Source organism: Filicampus tigris, chromosome 12 (assembly GCF_054856515.1).
Source record: "Filicampus tigris isolate MCC_2025a chromosome 12, RoL_Ftig_1.0, whole genome shotgun sequence".
Classification (NCBI taxonomy): Eukaryota; Metazoa; Chordata; class Actinopteri; order Syngnathiformes; family Syngnathidae; genus Filicampus; species Filicampus tigris.
Window position 1 is genome coordinate 1025928 of NC_141228.1, and position 20507 is coordinate 1046434.

The 20507-nt window shown below is 44.6% G+C and overlaps 1 protein-coding gene across 1 annotated transcript in view; it reads left to right on the forward strand.

The window, feature by feature from the left end:
- Positions 1-15381, forward strand: part of ntmt2 (N-terminal Xaa-Pro-Lys N-methyltransferase) — a 38915-nt gene extending 23534 nt beyond the window's left edge. The window contains exon 4 of the mRNA XM_086048050.1: positions 15125-15381. Coding sequence (XP_085904176.1) covers positions 15125-15381 — 257 coding nt within the window. The remainder of the gene's footprint in view (positions 1-15124) is intronic.
- Positions 15382-20507: the final 5126 nt, after the last annotated feature.

The window sequence follows — 20507 nt, forward strand, 5'->3', positions numbered from 1 at the left end:
TTTCAATGTTGTCTTTAATGTGATGTCTGTAACGCGGAAACATGATTCAGGTAAAAATAAGAAAATGAATGGAAATAAGATAAGTGTTTTTCACATGACAGCGACGATACGCTAGTAAACACGCTAACGTATGTTTTTAAAAAAGCAGAGGGAGCAAAACTGAGTTCAGTTGTTTTTTATTGAAGCATTTAACAATGTACTCACGTAATTGTCAGTGATCAAATCCATCAAAGAAACTCATCTCCGGTATCCGAAACGAACAGCTCGCCAAGCTCTCCATTAAACAGGTTCGCTTTCGTCATTGTCCGAGTCAGTCTCGTTGCCATGCGGCTCCTCAGAAATGATGCCAGCTTTTGCGAAAGCTCTCACAATTGTCCAAGCAGACACTTTAGCCAAAGTATCCACAATCCATTCACAAAGTGTGGCGTAACTTGCCCGTTGCTGCTTCCAAGTCTTTGTGAAGCTGTGTTCACCGTCCGTCATCCATCGTTCCCCTCTCGCTATGCCCTATTTACGCCGATGTCCAGTGGTTGGAGTTCCTTTGTTAAAGGGACGGTGGGGCCGGGGATGGCCATGTTTTCACTAACAAGTTCATTCTATATATTTTTTGATCAGGAAAATGAAAACAGTTGCCATTTTCTATTTTATCCATTCATTTTGGAGAAATTAGGAAATAAGTGACTCCATGAATAATGCCCCTTGATAATGAGCACAATGGCCGCACCCCCTACCGCTCTATCCTTGTTCGGCCGGAGTCACGCGAGGAACCGATTCCAAACTCTCTATTGGAAATCATTGTACTTTTTGTCAGGTTCACACCAAGTGACACATTAGTAAACAATGCACACAATGAGGAGAGAAGACACTCGACAACAATAGCAGTTGTCTTTTTACTTGCAAGGAGAGCGCAGGGAAATGTACGATTACAGTTCCTAAAGCCCTCTGCCCGGCTCCCGCGCCTCCTCTCTTTTTATTTTCTTCGGAGTCCTGATTACAAAGGTGTTCCAGCTCTAAGGGAAAGGGGAGCGAAAGCAACTGGAACACTATGAACTTGTTTTGTGTGTGTGTGTGTTTGTATGTGTGTTTTTTGTGTGGGTGTGGGTGTGTGTGTAGGTGTGGTGGGTGTGTGTGTGTGTGTAGGTGAGTGTGTGTGTTTGTGTGTGTGTGTGAGCATACATGCGGAAGCAAAGCACATCAAGCAAGTTGGGCGTAGATTTGGAAAAAGCTAAAGCTAAACCCACAAGCTAATGAAGCTAACAAGCCCTGTCCACAAGAATCCAACACATGAATAGTAAAAATATATTATTATTCTTACATTCCACCCTGTTTTTATATAATATAAAGCTAAACCTACAAAGCTAACAAGCCTAATCATGAAAAATCTAACACATGAATCAGTATATACATCATTCTTCTTACATTCCCCTCTGTGTTTCTTATATTTGCACAGTCCATTGTTATTGTTTTATTCTTTCCCAAGGACTCAGCGTCTTACCACGGGATGCTCTTCAATAAGAGCATCGTTCCTATTTTGCGGCTGCGCCCTACTCACATTCCACTTTCTTCACAAGCAACTTCGATTTACACGATTAAAACAAGTTTACAATGCTGAAAAAATACCTTAGAATAATTATAAGAGTAAATATGGTATAACCTAAGAACAATTATTCCATAATTCCCTCCTGTTTATCATATACTTGCTCAAACCCTTCATCCAATTTCATTCACCCATTATTATGAAAACAAATATATTCACCCCTCTTACTTCTTATGAAAACAAAATATTTACCCTCAGAAGCACCGTTAATCTGCATTCACAGTCACCTAAATCTGGAAACGAATCAGCCATGTAACAATATACGCCATCATCATCATCATCACCTTTAATGTCACGATCCAGTAAAGAATACAATTGAGCCATTCGGTTCCAAATGGGGGGAGTGCTGTTGTCATCAATCTGTTAAGGAGAGAGCGCAGACAAGGAATACAACAAACAACATCCACACAAGGTCAAGAAGCTGCAAAAACAGCAATTGATAGTGAAATTGAGGACACCAGAGCTTCGCATTTTCCCAAGGCATTCATCCAGGAGTCCCACATGGAGCGTGGGACAGTGTTGCTTCATCCTGCCAACAACTGGAAACTGAGGCACCCATCCATTGCTGCACTTGTTTGTACAGCAATGGATGCTGCAATAACTGCTCTTCCACAGTGCGGCAATGCACCGTCCAATTCGAAAAAAAAAAAATCCCATTAGTTCCGTTTTGTCTCTATCTTGCCGCACCAAAACTGAGGTCGAAAAATGACCTTTACAATCTATCAACTGAATAAGGGGTCACCATAATTTAAGATAATACTGTGCTTAACACTAAAATTTGCTTTATTTAACAAAAAACTTTCCTGCTTCATTGGTCTCCCTTAAAGGTGATGTCATTTTTTCACCAATGATTCCTGCGTAATTTGGAACCCAGATTCAGCAACAATTTGTTAGACCTAAAAAATGACATCATCCACCCCTTCGTTTGATGTTTTGGAGCCTGGAGAATTGCATTTTGTTTTTGTTTTTCTATTCCCCACTAAGATTCCAACACTAAGATTGCGTCCCAAATATTTGACTTGTTTCTACATCCGTAGTTTATGTTTGCTTACTTTGTGCTCTTCTTCAGCCAAATGTTATAATAATGGACAAGAATTGTTCCGCCTTGTCGCAGTGTCAGACAAGAGAGGAGCAGAGGGCCCAGGTGCCCCTCCCTGATGTCTGCGCGGCCGCTCAAGTCACATTATCTTCGTTTCTTACTTTTTGCCCATTAAACGCTTCTGCTATATGACTGACTCCTGTAACACGGCTACTTTATGTGTAATTGACTTAACCATTAAAAACGTGTTCAGCTATCGATGCGTCTAAATATTGGATCTTATCAGGATCCTGTTTTTCAACAAACTTCCAATCCTTACATTGCATTTTATGATTTAAATTTACTACCTATTTTCCCCATTGTATAGACAATTTGGTCCAGCTTGCTAACACCGAGGGTGTTCTAAAAACTGGATTTTTATCAGTAGGACAGCAATTCAAATTTCCTGTTGTGGTCATTCTCACTACAACCTTTTCAGGTGGAGAATCCTTGCTTCTGCATCCACACCAGTCTGCTGTTCATTATCCTACTACATTATATGGAATAAAATACCTAGTAGTATTTTAAATCACAATCACTCTGTTCACTTACACACTTCACACAGGGTTTCACAACCGATTTGCACAAACATACACACACCCAGAATTTAAGTGTACACAGGCATTTGCCATAGTTTATTATTATTATTATTATTATTATTATTGTTATTTTCTGGCCAGCAAAGTCATATTTTGTTATCCAAAGGTTTAAGTTGTATTTTGGAAGGACAGTGACACTCCACAAACATCCAATCTTTGCATGTGAGGTTTTGTTTAGGATCACTTATATCACCGATTTTACTGTTAGTTTTCCCCCATTCTTTTGATGAAGAGTCAGTTTAATGACACTTAGGGTGTCCTACACTGACTTTTACCTTAAAACAGGGTGGCAATCAACACAGTGTGTGGCAATCCTCAAGCTTCTACCACAAGTGGCGGAGGATTCTTGCCTATTGCGTCGCTGGAACTTTTCGTTCGCTGTTCAATTAGGGCTTTTGTCACCCTCACGCCGCTTCACTCAGGCAGAAGGTGGCGGCTGCAAGCAAAAAGCAGGGACACCGCGCGCGACTGCTTGCGAGGCGACATGAAGAAATAAGCTCATCTTCACCTCCACACGCTGGGCGGACAGTAAGGAGATAATGTTGTTGTGCTAACGCCTTTTGTTTTAACGAACTGAAGCTAGCTAGTTGTTGCTATTAGCCATCCCATTATCCTACCTTTAGCCGGGGAGGGAAGAAGGGGACGTAAAGCTCCATTTGCCATTTTCCTCGCGTGACGTAGACCGCTGAGACCGAAAACATAACATAATGCACGCCCCTTTTTGGGGCGTGGAAATTTTTCGTAAACTTAATCACAAAAAAGACCTTAAATCACTACAGAGTCTTTTGAGGTGGCCATTTTAGTACTAATGTCATTTTTACATGCAAAAATATTATATAAGTGCCACTGTTAAGCTCACCCAAGTGTCACTTTAAGCCTCCGGGAATAATGGCAAGCCCGGAGTTCATTTGCTTCACTTGGTTTTTCGCAGCGGCTGTGAGATGAATGCGCATGGAGTCACAAATTAACAGCGACGGAGACGTGTGGAAAAAAACATCCGGTATCTTTGGCTAGGTTCACAATGCCGGTCTTAATGCTAAATTCAGATTTGTTTTTTGTGTGTAAGCGTTCACATTAGGAACATTTTAAGAATAAGAATAAGAAGGCCTTTATTGATCCCACAGTGGGGACATTTTCAGTGTTACAGCAGCAAAGATATAGGTCACACAGGGACGGCAGCACAGTGTAGTCATTAATGTATAACATTAACGGCAAACATTCAGGATCAAACCTTTGTAAATATACGCAGTAACTATGTGTATATACACACCAACATACATCTACATAAAAAGTATGAAGGAACACTCATTTTAGCCTGTACATAGTACAGAGGAAAAATGCTCTAAGTAAGTGACAGTGCTGCAGTGCTGCAGTGAAATGTAAGGAACAGCATTGGATAAAAATAAAACAGTAGTGGGGAATGTTGATTACAATGCACGATATAAGCTCAGGTGCAGGACTGCACGATTGCACTAATGTCTGCCAGTTTGTAGAGACTACACAATGTTCTTGTTAAAGAGTCTGACATTAGCAAGCAAGAAGGAGCGGCAGAATCTCTCCTTTGCACAGCGAGGGTGTAACAGTCTGTCACTGAAGGAGCTGTGGAGTGTTGTTAGGGTGCCCTGGAGGCGGTGGGTCGTCCAGCATTGATGACAGCTTGGCCATCATCGTCCTGTACCCCACTGAGTCCACAGAGTCCAGGGAGCTAGCCCAGGACCAATTTGTCCAGCCGCTTCTTGTCCCGGGCTGAGACGCCTCCTGCCCAAGTCACCACTCCCTGGAAAATGACCGATGCAACCACCGAGTCATAAAAGTTCCTGAGGAGTGTCCCCTGAACCCCAAAAGACCTCAGTCTCCTAAGTAGGAAGAGTCTGCTCTGACTCTTCCTATAGAGGGCGTCTGTGTTGTCGCTCCAGTCCAGTTTATTGTTCAGATGAACACCCAGGTACTTGTAAGTTGAGACTCTCTCAACATCTGTTCCCTGGTTATTCACTGGTGCAGGTGCAGAGTGATGGCACCTACCGAAATCCACCACCATTTCTTTCGGTTTCCCCGCATTGATCAGGAGGCGGTTCTGCTGGCACCAGTCCACAAAACCCTGAGTAAGTTCTCTGTACTCCCGATCATCTCCGCCTGTGATGAGGCCGACAATCGCAGAGTCGTCAGAGAACTTCTGCAGATGACAGGTAGGGGTGCTGTAATTGAAGTCCGAACAGGAAGGGAGCCAAGACAGTTCTGTTTGGGGCCCCCGTGCTACAGAGGAGCACGTCAGACACACAGTCCTGTGTCCTCACATACTGCGGCCGGTTTGTGAGGTAGTCCTGGATCCATGTGGTGAGGTGGTGGGCCACTCCCACCCGCTCCAGCTTGTCTCCCAATAGGGTGGGCTGGATGGTGTTGAAAGCACTGGAGAAATCAAAGAACATGATCCTCACAGTGCTCCCCGCCTTCTCCAGGTGGGAGAGTGAAGTGTGGAGGAGGTAGATGGCATCATCCACACTGATGCCAGGCTGGTATGGGAACTGGAGTGGATCCATTGAGGAGCTCACCAGGGGGCGCAGGTGGACGAGGACTAGTCTCTCCAGGGTCTTCATCAGGTGAGACGTCAGCGCCACTGGTCTGAAGCTGTTTAGCTCCTTTGGGTGGGGGGGTCTTTGGCACCGGGACCAGGCAGGATGTTTTCCACAGCTGGGGTACTCTGCCCAGTTTCAGGCTCAGGTTGAACATGTGCTGGACAATTCCACACAGCTGGTCTGCGCAGGATTTGAGGAGCTAGGGGCTGATGCCATCTGGACCCACTGCCTTCCTCGCCTTCATCTTCTTCAGCTGGTTCTTCACCTGAGATGTTGTGAAGGCCAAGGCTGGGCAGAAGGGAGTGGTGGCTGTCTGGTGTAGCTAGGAGCTGGAGACTTTGGAGTAAAGAGGGGAGGGGGTGACACACCCAGCAGGAGGAGTAGGTGGAGGCTGCAGCAGGAGAGACTGAGTGGGGGCAGGCATCTGATCGAACCTATTGAAAAAGAGGTTCAGCTCATTTGCCCACTGCAGGTCCCCCCTAGTCCGGGTCTTTGGTTGTCCGTGGCCTGAGATGGTCTTCAGGCCCCTCCAGACTCCCCTGGCATTATTCTGCTGCACCTACTCCTCCATCCTCTTCCTGTAGGACCTTTTCCCCTCTCTGATCCTCCTCTTCAGCTGGCGCTGCACAATCTTCCGCTCCTCTTTGTTGCCTGACGCAAAAGTCCTCTTCTCCTCCTTCAGGAGAGCTTTTATGTCTGGTGTGATCCATGGTTTGTTGTTGGAGAAACACCTTACTGTCCTAGTGGGCAGGGTGTTCTCCATGCAGAAATTTATATAGTCTGTAACAGTGTCCGTTAGACTACTAATGTCTTCCCCGTGAGCATTGCTGAATACTTCCCACACAGTTGTACTGAAGCAGTTCTTTAAGGCCTCCTCGGCCTCTCCAGACCATCTCTGAACCGTGCGGGTCACAGCTGGCTGCCTGCGGACCAGAGGTTTGTACACAGGCTGGAGAGCCACCAGGTTGTGATCAGCTTTGCCCAATGGGGAAAGGGGCAGTGATGTGTATGCCTCCTTGGTGTTGGCATAGAAAAGGTCCAGCGTTTTATTGTCTCTGGTGTGGCAGGTCACATACTGTGTGAATGAAGGCAGAGAGGAGGAAGGGGAGGCATGATTGAAGTCACCAGAGATAAGTAGCAGGGCATTTGGGTGCTGTTTTTGTAGCCTGCTCACAGCTGCAGTCAAGACATCACAGGCTGTGTAGTTGTTGGCAGCAGGGGGGACGTAGACGGTCAGCCCGATCACATGACTAAACTCTCGCGGGATGTAGAATGGCCTCATGCCAACAGCTAGCAGCTCAATATCCCTGCTGCAAAGCTGCTCCTTAATCGTGATGTGCCCAGGATTACATCACCTATCGTTCACAAACACAGCCAGCCCTCCTCCTTTCCTCTGACCACTCTCCAGCATCCTATTCGCGCGTATGATTTGGAAGCCGTCCAATTCTACGACCGCGTCCGGCGTTAGCGCTGTTATTCACGACTCCATGAATAGCATCAGGCTAGCCTCCCGGAAGTCCCTCTCATGCCGGGTAAGAGCAGCTAGCTCGTCCATCTTGTTGGGGAGGGATCTAACATTCCCCATGATAACAGACAGGAGGACGGGATGGTATTGTCTCCTCCTTTCCCGGCGTTTAACCCCCGCTCGAGATCCCCGTGTCTTCCTCCTCAGCTCACGGGGGATATCGGGTCTCGCCCCGGGAGCCGGCGCGGGGTTAGCACAGAGTGCTAACAGCTGATTCCGGCTGTAAACAATGGGGGCGCGGCTCGGAGCCAAGTCGCCGGACACGATTGCGCAAAAATAGCCACCAGCAGCAGCAAGAATACCGCAGTTTGGGTGTCCATTTCTACGCAAGTCTACGACTATCAATTATGTGAAAAAGGTATGAGGTAGAGTAACAATAAGGTACAAAAACACACGAAAAGGCTCACCGGTAAGCTGGAGCTGCTGTAGCGGGCTGCCACTCGCGCGGCGCCGTAAACGAGGTCATGGCTTTAAATGGTTGTAAATGCGACCTCGGTCTTGCCTGATGTATAAACACGTGTCACGAAAGTAACCTGCATGCGAGACGACGTCACTCCCGTGTTTGCGGAAGTGAAGGTGGTCCAGCGTGCCAGGGCATTTATACAGCAAGCAATTAGGTATGAGGTAGAAATAAATACAGTATTTGGGGAAAATCACCCACAGTCAGCCACTCCCTCATTTTCTCCTCCTTCATCCAGCCCTTTTGATTGGCCTTGATAATGACTCCGGCCAGAAACTTTTCTTTCGGCAGCAATCTTGCGCTTAAAAATCACCATTGGTGTCAGTTTCTGTCCATTACCGAAGGCAACAAAGCACAACAGTAAAAGCCGACTACTCGTGCCCCGTTGTGCGTAGCACTACCGCGCTGGTCTCCTTCTTCTCCACAGTGTGGTTCATCGGGATGTCAAAAGTGAGCGGCACCTCGTCCATGTTGGTGATGTGGTTGGCCCAGATGCGTTTGTCGGCAATCTTTTTACTAGGAGTGGAAGATGGCCAGCTTTTCCTTGTAATCCGCCGGAAGTTGCCGCACCACGGTGGTCCTTGCCCGGATGTGTAACAATGTTATATGTTGTTGTTGTTATCAGTTATACAATACAATACAATTTTATTTATATGGCGCATTTCATAACAGCTAGAGCTGTAGCAAAGCACTTTCCAAAAGGAAGAGAATAAATAAAGACAATAAAAGGCCGTAATACACAAGTATTAATTAATATACATTAAGCCAATCATGCACTGTTGAGAGAGTGGAAGCCAAATGTGTAACAGGTTGTTGACCCTGATAAGATGCATGTTCGAATAAATGCCAGTTGGGCCAAAGCAAAGAACCTGGACGTGTTTTTTATTATAAAGACCCACACTTTAACAGGATGTATAGATGGCGCCGTTTCATAAAGCGAAAGCACCAAGACGGACCTTCTTGAAAATGTTCAATTTTCATTTCTTCTGCAAGCATTTTTGCTCTCTCTCTCCCTCTCTCTCAGTTCTCTCTCTCGCTCTCTCTCTCTCTCTCTCTCTCTCTCTCTTTCTCTTTCTCTTTCTCGTTCTCTAGCTGATAGCTTGAAGTTTGAACTGTGCTTTGTAGGCGTGTCTCTTCATGGGTGCCATTTTCAATGTTGTGATGCACAGTGAATGCACAGACCAGCACTACTGGGGCGTGCCTTTAGCATCCTCTATCACGCCCACCGTTCTCCCTTTAACGTCCACATGGTGTCCTCACTCACGTCCGCATTTTCTCTATTTAAGCAGCGTGTTGGCAGCAAATGCTCCCAGTCAGTCAAACGCAGCGCTCAACAAAGTCACATAACAGTCACAGATATTGGAACTCGGTGCACACATAAGCCGCACCGCATTATAAGGCGTGCCGTCCATTTTGTAGAAAAATTTAGGCTTTTAAATGCACCTTATAGTTGTGAAAATACGGTATATATTTATTTTTATACTTCTTAAGTATTTGTTCCTGTCCTGCCAGTTGTTTTAGTAGGGAAGACTCCAGAAGAAATGCATGAACTCGAATTTGAATTGTAACCCGACATACGACGGCCTTCGGAAAAGGTAGAACAACTTTTGAGGGTTACAAACCACAGTTGGGTAAGTAGTGGAGCATTTGAAGTGTTTGGAGGCAATTCTTGTCATTTGCCCATTTCAGGCTCCTTTATACTCCCGCGGGGACATCCGCAAGCACGTCACTGCAGCAGTGTTGCTTGCAGTTTGCCTGTATACTCGTGCACAACCCACACACGTTGTTTTGAAAATGTGTTCGTTTCTTTCCAAGTCGGAAACAACAAAGACTGAAGGAAAGCAAGGAACTAAATACAAACTGAGGAGACGAGGAACGCCTGGACAAGACACAAAGTGTTAGAGGGAGTTGATTGAGTACTTCAAGGGATCTGGTAACCGAATACAGATGGACACAATAACCTAACCAGACAGACACGTATAAAAGAATCATGAGGAAAACATGGGACTAAATTCTAAATCAAAACCAAAATCAACGACAGATTGGAGAAGGCCAGACGAAGAGGTTCCTGGCGGAACTAGTACGTTGGGCGTCCAGGAGGCCAAACGAGAGGGTCTTGGCAGTACCAGTCTGGTGGGCGACCAGAGGCCAGACGAGAGGTTCTTGGCGGGCCAGTACGGTGGGCGTCCAGGTCTGATGAGAGGGTCTTGTGGCAGGACCGGTCTGGTGGATGACCTGGAGGCCACGTGAGAGAATCTTGGCTGAGCCAATCCAGTGCCTGTTCCAAAGGTCAGATGAGAGGTTCTTGGCGGGACCAATCAGGTGGCAGTCCTGAAGGCCAGAAGTGAGGTTCTTGACAGTGCCAGTCTGGTGGGCAACCAGAGGGCCACACAGGGGATGAAGGCAGCCTCAGGCCTTGCACAGCCCTAGCAAAGTCAGAAATCAGCATAGGTCTTGTGCTGCTGTAGCAGAACCGAAACTAGGCCGCAGAGCTTGCTCTACCATAGCAGAATCCAAGGGCAGTCGCAGAGGTTGTACTACAGGAGCAGAGTCAGAGCGCAGCTTAAGGCCTTGTGTCACTGTAGCAGGATCGGAAGGAGGCTCCGCCTTCGCAGAGGGCAGCCGGAGGCCTTGCACTGCCGTAGCAGAATCCGAGGGAAGCCGCAGAGCTTGCGCTGCCACGGCAGAGTCAGAGCCTGGTGGTGCTGAGGAGCCAGAATGGGGGCATGCATTTGCTGAGGCGCCGGGAAGGGGGCCTGCACGGCCGAGGCACCGGGACAGGGCCTGCATTTGCTGATGCGCCAGGATGGGGGCCTGGCACTGCCAAGGAGCCGGCATGAGAGCCTGTAGTTGCCGAGGTGCCGGGAAGGGGGCCTGCATTTGCTGAGGCGCCGGCATGGGGCCCTGCCTTATCAGCCTGCCACCATAGAGGGAAGCATACGAGACACAATGGGTTGGGAGTACAGATAGTGAGGAAGGTAAACTAGAAGAAACAGGATGAACGGGACTAGGTGAAGAAGTATGCTATGAACGAGGTGCTGAAAAAGTCGGGGAGTGTAGTGGCTTGGGTATATTTTCATAATGACTTGACTTGGAAAAGGCTGTATTATGGGAGGAACCAGAATCTCTACTCGGGTGCCTACGTTGGCCACCCCGCGGGGGTCCCGTCTGAATGGCCAACCAGGCGCGCAAGCCAGGGTCTCATAAGAAGGGTTCTGGAGTAAACACAAAGGGATCATCATCACAAAAAATCTAGGAGAAGTAAATGGCAAAGATGAGAGAGAGATGGAAGAAAAGACAGAGCTTACACGAAGGGCGTGGGGGTGGCCAGCAGGCTGAGGGCGGTTGGAGGCAGACCGGGACTTGTGACGGCCTGAGCGACCCATTGCGGAGGAGCGACACGAGCGTTTCCCTGTGAAAAGGCAAAACAGCAGCTGGTGAGACAATCACTCCCTGATTGGACGTGGAGGGATGCTTAGCAGCAGGTGGTGACGTCTTCGGCTTAAGGGATTGTGTCTGAGTCGGCTGGGTCCACGACCGGTCAGTACGTTCTGTCACGTGAGGATTTGGACAACTACGCAGACATGACACGGAAATTGAAGAATAAAAAGTCTTTCCCAACAAAATTACAAAGTAACAACAGAGATCAGGACCGGAAGAGAGTTTGCATCCTCAATCAAAAAAGGATTGACGTACTGACAACGTGCCACTGAGTAACTCAAGAAATTAAATCAACACACACTTTTTTTCTGTTCTTGTTGATTGAAGAGCTAAAATAAGTGTGCAACGGCCTGACAGATACAGCACATACAAAGAAATTGAATGTTAAGTCAATCTGATCACAATGTTTTTTCTTTTTAGGAATACACCAAGAACAAAATAACTAAGCACCAGGATCCTATCAAATACACACAAAATAAACTGCATGTGTAAAAAATGGTCCAATACATGTAAAAAAAACCCAGTGTTGAGCAGAGAGGTGTTGCTCTCATAGGTTTGTAATGTCCTGCCATAGTCTGTGTGCATCTCTGTTGTTTTTAAAGTGGGAGGTGATCATTTGGTGTAGTCTTGTTTGGTTTTTCTGATGCCACGGGACAGGTTGGCTCTCGTTCTCAGACTGCATTCATCCACAGCTCTGAAGGCGATGTCTCTGGTCTTCAACAGCCTGTGTGCATCCCCTGTCTGCCATGGCTTCTGGTCAGCCGGGTGGTGACGTTTTTTTATGTGGGTCACATCATCAATGCACTTGGTGGTATAGAAGGTCATGGTTTGAGATTATTGCTTAATTATTGTGTTTAAACATTTCCAAGTCTGTTGTATCATAGCACTCTTGAAGAGCAGATGAGGCCCTCTCTGGCCACACTCTTAAGGCCTAGTTAGACCAAAACAACATTGGCCAACAGTGACAGACGCTTACCCCTTGGGCGTCCGGCCGGCTGTCGGCACATCATGCTTAAAAAATACACCGCAACGACAGACAGAGACGCTGACCATTAAAGTACCTTCTGCGCATGCATAAGATGGAATACCCTTCCATACCATCGGCGGCGGTAGTCACTATTCCTCATTGAAAAATCCAACCGGTAATCTGTTGGCCAGGGGCGGAATATAAAAACATAAACAATGCATTTGGCTATATTCTTCGCTCACGATGAACTCCCACGCAAAGTACAGTAAGTATTCTCTAGTAAGGAATCATATTTGCATTGTTCAATCTTTCCTTATAACAGAATTTCCTTATGTGGGAAACGAGTACGGTATATGTCCTGTATGAATGTGCAACAATACTATTTTTACTGAAACCTCATCTCACTGTGAAAATAGACAATTACATAGACGGAAAAAAATGGGCTTTCGACTATGCTTAGTCCGATCATTTTTTTTCAAGTTTCCCTTGTTTGTTTGTTTATCGCCTACAAAATATGTCGTCATAGGTGGATAGTTGGACCGGTCCGTCATATAGGCGGAATGCCCAGCTCTGCAAAAGTGTAAGTAAAATATAAATTAAGCTGATTAAGGTCATTGTAATTTGTAACCTGTTTTTTTTTGTATTGTCTATTTAATTAAAGCTATTGTAAAGTCAAAGTCAAAATTGTGCCCTACAACATCTAAAACAGGGGTTACCGACCTTTTTGAAACTGAGAGCTACTACTTGGGTAAGGATTAATGCGAAGGACTACCAGTTTTATAACCACTTCCTGAAATAACAAATTTGGTCTTTTTATAGTAGTAGTAGTATCAGTATCATAGTAGTAATGATATGACAAGATCATGTGAATGATTTCTCACAATAATTAAGAAACATAAATATCAATATGCATAGGCTCCAGCACGTCCCGCGACCCTTGTGAGGATAAGCGGTATAGATAATGGATGGATGGAAATATCAATAAGCAACACTTTATTTCAATAAAACTATGTCAGTGTTTACATTTTCAAATGTTTTTTTTAAAAGGACAATGCACATTAATAAACACTGTTGCCGCATGTGTAAATGTACCCAAGTTAGCAAACTGCTCATTTACATTCGTAGTCCCTTGGCAGGTAACATAAAACAAGACAAGACAAGATATCAACAAGGCATCCGTCGATAATTCACACTTTCACATTAAATCAAGAGTCTAAAGCAGTTGTCCCCAACCACCGGGACACTTTGGACCGGCCAGCGGTGAGCCACCCAGATGAAAGAAACTTATAGTACTATAGGTTTATTTATTATATGTAGCTGAAAAAATGGATTCTCTCTTTTATATCCATCTATGACTGATTCTTGACGCATGTCAAGTATTCTCGGTCGTGCAATGCTAATATCAAATTCACAAGCTAGCAAATTGAATGAAATAAACAGACATATTTGGAAATTTTCTTTGTAATGGGAAACAAGCCCAGTGAGCATTCAGCACAAGAACCTATGCCCAAGAAGAAAAATGAATGTGAATTTCACAAACAATACCAAAAGACCTACTTGAAATATGGATTTACAGTGACGGATGATTACCACGCACGAACAAAGCCCGTCTGCACAAAATGCGGCAAGCACCTTTCCAATGAGTCAATGAAGCCTTCAAAACTGATTTGTCAAATGTGCCTTGAGCACGTCACACTTGGTTGCTAACCACATTACTAAAGCTAAAAGGTCATTCAATACTGATGGGACACAAAACACTGTAGATTTGCATTTATTGTTGTAGCACTGCACACCTTTAAGCCATTACCACCAACCCAAGCCCAAACCCCTCCAGGGCTTGCATAACATTTAAAGCAGGGGTGGGCAATTCCGGCCCTCGAGGGCCGGTATCCTGCATGTTTTATGTCACCCTGGCGCAATCCACTTGATTCAAATGATCAGGATCATTATCCAGGTTCTGCAGACCTTGCTGATAATATGATCATTTTAATCAGGTGTGTTGCAGTAGGGACACATGGAAAACAGGCAGGATACTGGCCCTCGAGGGCTGGAATTGCCCACCCCTGATTTAAAGGAAGGTCATTCCAGAGGGAAGGACCAATTTGAAACTCAAGTTCAAGACTGTTGGCTCTAGATATGAAGCCAGGTCAACAGGGTGGAATGTAGAGGAGCCACTGGGACCGAACGCAATAGTTCTGTTTTCTTTTTGTTGAGATTAAAGAAATTTTGTGATATCCTCTAGACAGGACAAAATTGGTCTTAAGAAGTAAGCGTCTTTTTTGCTCAGAGGGACATCCACATAACAGTGGAAGGAAATAAGCCAGGGGCAGCAAATATAATGAGAACAGAAAATGTCCCAAAATAGAAACTTGTGGAACACCATATGACAGAGGGGCATGCAGGCAGTAATAGGACTTATTAATTTGTGCTGACATTATGACGGAGCGGAGGGGCACACCTGTCCTATACTCTATGCTCACTGACTGCCCAACGGCTGGATATGTGTCCCTACTACATTACAATGACGGCACAGTGTCGCCATTATATCATACTAAATGGTGAAAAAGGATGAGTACCAGTGGACTAGTATTGTCACGATACCAACATTTTGACTTCGATACTATACTGTACCTGCATAAAATAACTCGATACCGAAACGGTACCTTGACAAAAATCTAAAATCAGCAAAATTATCACTGAAAGAAGAACTTTCTTGTTTTTAAAAATGTATTAATTGAGACTGTCAACTGAGGATCGCCGTCTCTTGAAAGCACGCAAGAATCGCGCATAAGGAATTGACTAAACCGCCAACGGGAGAATATGCCCCTAAGTGTCCAGAAAAGTAATATCTTCATGACTATCTTTTTTATTTCTTTCTCTGTAGGCCACCTGACAGACAAAGACCTGATGAACTTCCTTATTCGCTGTAAGAAGAGTTTGCGTTTCAATGGTGTCATTATTATAAAAGACAATATGGCACGCCAGGGGTGCAAGCTGGATACCATTGACAGCAGCATAAGTCGACACCTGGACATCATGAAGAGCATTATATACAAGGCTGGCCTAGAGATCTTGGCTGTTGAGAGGCAGGACGGCCTCCCAGAAGTCATCATGCCTGTATGGATGATTGCAATGAAATAAAATGTAGCAACCAGGCCATTTGATTAGACAAATGCACTCCGTTTGAAAGTAGGTGCCAATGCACAGATTCTACAGTTTTCCTTTCTTTAATTTTTTTTTTTTTTAATGTTGTGGTTGAGTGTCAGTAGTTTTTGGACAGATGGATCAAACACAGGAAGAGGCATCAAACACCTTTTTTTGTGCGACCTTTCTGTTTTAGAATGCTTTTCCCCACATTGATAATTGCTAGATTACTCACAGTCATCGACAGTATGCTTGATTATTACTTGATTAGATGCCTTTCACATGACTGACCTGGGCTCAATACCTGGCCATTGCCCCATTGCCCTCTGATTGACTGGCAATTAGCCCAATATGTAATTCCTCTTGGCCTAAATTTTCTGGGATAGGCTACAGCTGGATGGATATTCCCAAATTTAAATAGCTTTTATTCCATTCTTAATCTTTACTAAAAAGTATAAATTGTAAATTATAACTTTGATTTAAAAATTCAAAGGAGTGAGAATCTCTCCAATAAGATTAGTTGATCTGGGCACCTGATACATTGGGTGCAATACGATTCAAGGGCAGTTCAATTTTCAGTTCAAAAAGTGGAATGATTCGGTTCGATTCAGTGGGATTACGATTCAATATGGTTTGGCTAAATTCTAGAGGGTATGGACATAATGAGTTTCTTGTCGTTTTACATATGAACTTGTCATAATGGTAATGTAGCATTTCCTTAAAAAATATCCAATGAAACATACCAACTTTGGTATATTTTAAACTAGAGTGATTCGATTTGATTTATGGCTGGGGAAAGAGTCAATCACAAATAAATGGTTGACGGAAAATTTGCAAGCACCAATATGCCATTCACACAGATATTTCCAGGCCATCTAAACCACTCATGAACCTTTCACAGTCAATAGAGCCCTCTCTTGGTGGAAAGTTGACACTGCAGTCAGTGGGATTTTCCATCGAATGCCGTACTGTTCCCACTGGCCGTGATATGAACTGTGGCGTGGAGTGCCTCGCGCGAGTCTGATCGTGGGTGTTAATTTGTGCATTCGCATGTCCCTCACACCACGTGTCAGAGAACAGGCGGGACATTACTTGAAGTGGAAAAGAACCACTTTCTTGATTTCCGAAGCACAATGGACGACATAGTAACCGTGGCTCCTTTATTTAAGTCCCACAAGTCCCACCAGCCATACCGGACCGTCGAGAAGCACACAGCTGCTCGTGAATTTTGCAGCCTTCTTGATGTGAATGACTACGTCTTGCAGCACAACGAGACAGACTGTGGATCTGTGGATCGATCATGCTATACTGTATGCATCTTTCTGGGCTGCGCTTGCTCAATCGCTCGCTGTCTGTCTGTCTGTCTCTCTCTCTCGCTCGCTCGCATGCATGCGCACAAATTAATTAAATACTCAATTACAAAGTGGTCTGAAAAAATGTTTGACCCCTTCCTGATTTCTAATTGTTTTGTATGTTTGTCACACTTAAATGTTTCAGATCATCAAACAAATTTAAATGTTAGTCAAAGATAACACAAAGGAAGGTCTTTATTATTAAGGATAAAAAAAATCCAAACCTACATGAATTAATGAATGAATAATGACTGAATTCAAATTCTATTTCAATTTCTCTAGCCACACCCAGGCTTGATTACTGCCACACCCATTCTCAATCAAGAAATCACTTAAATAGGACCTGCCTGACAAAGTGAAATAGACCAAAAGATCCTCAAAAGCTAGACATCATGCCGAAATCAAAAGAAATTCAGAAACAAATGAGAAAGAAAGTAATTGAGATCTTGAGTCTGGTAAAGGTTGTAAAGCCATTTCTAAAGCTTTGGGAATCCAGCGAACCACAGTGAGAGCCATTATCCACAAATGGCGAAAACATAGAACAGTGGTGAAACTTCCCAGGAGTGGCCGAACAACAACATCCAAAGAACTGCAGACCTACCTTGCCTCAGTTAAGATCAGTGTTTATGACTCCACCATAAGAAAGAAACTGGGCCTGCACGGCAGAGTTCCAAGACGAAAACCACTGCTGAGCCAAAAGAACATTAAGGTTCGTCTCACTTTTGCCAAAAAACATCTTGATGATCCCCAAGACTTTTGAGAAAATACTCTGCGGACTGACGAGACCAAAAGTCGAACTTTTCGGAAGGTGTGTGTCCTGTTACATCTGGCGTAAGAGTAACACCACATTTCAGAAAAAGAACATTATACCAACAGTAAAATATAGTGGTAGTAGTGTGATTGTCTGGGGCTGTTTTCTGCTTCAGGACCTGGAAGACTTGCGATGTTAAATGAACCCATGAATTCTACTGTCGACCAAAAAATCCTGAAGGAGAATGTCAGGCCATCTGTTCGTGACCCCAGGCTCAAGCGAACTTGGGTTCTGCAGCAGGACAATGACACAAAACACACCAGAAAGTCCACCTCATTGTATTTCATTCTCATTTTGATAGAATGGATCTGTTATGTTAACATCGTCTCAAGGCTAAATTTAATAAATCGAATTAAATGTTGTGTTTTATCAAGGTTTCATCTACACCCAAGGCGTCCGATAGAAGACGTGGGGAACCGTAAAAACACTTCCACATTTTATTTATTTTTTTTTTTTTTACTTCATTGGGACAATTTGCATGAGGAGCATCCTGACATACGTACATCCTTTCTTTTTGGGCCAGATCTCAGTTGTTGCTTATTGTGCGCTGTCCAATGTCAAACTTGGTGCACAACAGCAGTAATCAAGTAAATGCAAATATACTGACAAGATGAATCATCTGCTTTGCTGGTCCTCGCAGTTTCCGTTGTAGGACGGATTGAAAAGCTCAAGGGTGCCAAAAGGCATTCAGCTTGTATTTCATTCGCTGAAAAGATGCTGGACTCTAATTGGCTTTGGCTTCAAAGGTGTGATGCGATTTTGTCACGGTGGTTCGATTTTGCTCAAACTTGAACTAAAAGAGGGCAAGGCAGTGTGTGATTGCCTGCAGCGTGTCCCAGGCTCAAGGCAGTGCATCTGTCATGTGAGTATCGGGATTTAGACCCATACGCAGACATGTCACAGAGTTGAAGAGTAAAAAGTCTTTATCCACAAAAATACAAAGTAACAACAGAGATCAGGACTGGAAGAGAGTTTGCATCCTCACTCGAAGAAGGTGTGACGTACTGACAATGAGTAACTGCCTAACTCAAACTTTTAAACTGTAAGACTTCAGGCTTATATGACATCATAAAGGACAACGCATAAAAGGACCCTAGCAACTGCAGAGCAACTGATACATCACTTAAACAACCAGTCATAACAGCATCCCTTGCAAGTCCAGCGCATCTATTCCAATGTTTGCAATGATTTTCCAATCATTCAAATTTTTTTCTGTAGTTTATTTATATTTTAATTTTTAGATGTGAATGAATGAATGAATGAAAAAACAAATAAATCAATACATATTTTCATTAGATTATCTATTTGAAATTACATGCATTTCTTTAACACTGACGTATTATATTTTGTATTATGACTTTACGAATCATCAGAGCTGGGCATTTTACAAAACATTTGCGGTCCGTTTATCGCCTACTTCTTACAGCTGGGGTACCCTTCCACGGTCCTATAGGCTCGTCCACCTATGATTTTAAATGGGCTTCCATTAACGTTTTCGACTACTAACTTCAACAAACTACCACTATTTGTGCTGCCCTCTAGTGGTTAGTCTGTTAATGTAATTTAATTTTAGTGAGGCATGTTTTGGCCTCCTACATTTAGGACCCACAACTACTAGATGAAGGGCATCGTAACAGGTTCGAATATTCCTCCTTAAATCAATCCAACTCACAAAGTGTGCATGCATTATATGTTTTCTCTGTACTTGGCTCTTGAGAAGAGTAGTTCGTGTGTGTTGCTGAATAAAGTAGGTACGCCACTTGGCTAAAGAGAAAAGTCGTCTGCATTATCGGAATCCCTGGTCCCGACCGGTCGGACCCTCCGGCCCGGCCGGATGCCCATTTTTGGAGCGGAGGGGTGGGGTGACAAATTAAAAAAAATGGCTGGACTTAGTCATGGCCGGAAGTGGATTTTAGTCCGGCCCACTAATTGGCCCTCATGCATGTGACGTGCTCAATTTCATCTCAGCCTACTCTGTGAAAGGCTTCTTTTTAGGCTTCTTTCAAAACAAATTTTGTCTGGGAGGAAAATCAAGCTGCGCGCAGTACTCTAGCATGACACTGGCACATCATGCACTTCCCTACTTCCGGAAATACCCCGTAGCAAACCTACTGTGTAGTGGTTTGCTGGCATGCTTTTATTTTGAAGGCCGGGAAGTGTGAAGGAGGGGAGTGTGGAAAATAAGTACCGGTAACTTGCGACAAATACGACAAAACCAACCCCATGGCTCGCAATGGAAGTAAGTACACGCAGCTGGGTTGTTGTGTCTTTCACAACTTAATAATTTGGAGAATTCTCGGAGCACAGCTTCTTTTTATTGCGTGAACGGCATTCATTCACAGACGAGTTGAATCACTGATAAGACTTGAAATTATATCACTGCGCGCATGTCACGGTGCACTGAGGAAATCACAGGGCGAATAACTACACCTGAAAAAGTAGGTCCATACACTACATGGGTAAGTACGTGAGTAAGTGCCGTGTTTGAAGCGTGTCCACAGCGGGTTTGAATAGTAAGTTAGCCAGCTAATTTTCTTTAAGTAAACCTCCTCCGTTAGCATCTCTCCCGCGGGGGCATCATGCACGTTTTTTTAGGTCGAAATGTTTATGAATATGGCCGGGGGGTCGTGGCTGGAAGGGTACCCAGGTCAAGGGTGGAGGGTCGCGGCTGGATGGGCAAAAAAGTTTCAAGCACCCAGCTCTGATCGGAATTATTCTTCTGCTGCGACCAGGAAAAAAGGTATAAGCCTGCGCCGCTTCATAACCGTGAGTTTTATCAGAATATGGGCCCAGAGTCACGAGAATAGATTCTGAGTGTAAGACGAAGTGCACATTAGCACGGCGGAGCAACAATAGCGAATTCGCTGCAAAGTATAGCTAGTTTAGCGGCGGGAGCACCACGGGAAGTTAAAGCTAGGCTAACGGGCGGTAAAGCGGAGCTACAAGCACACGAGACATGG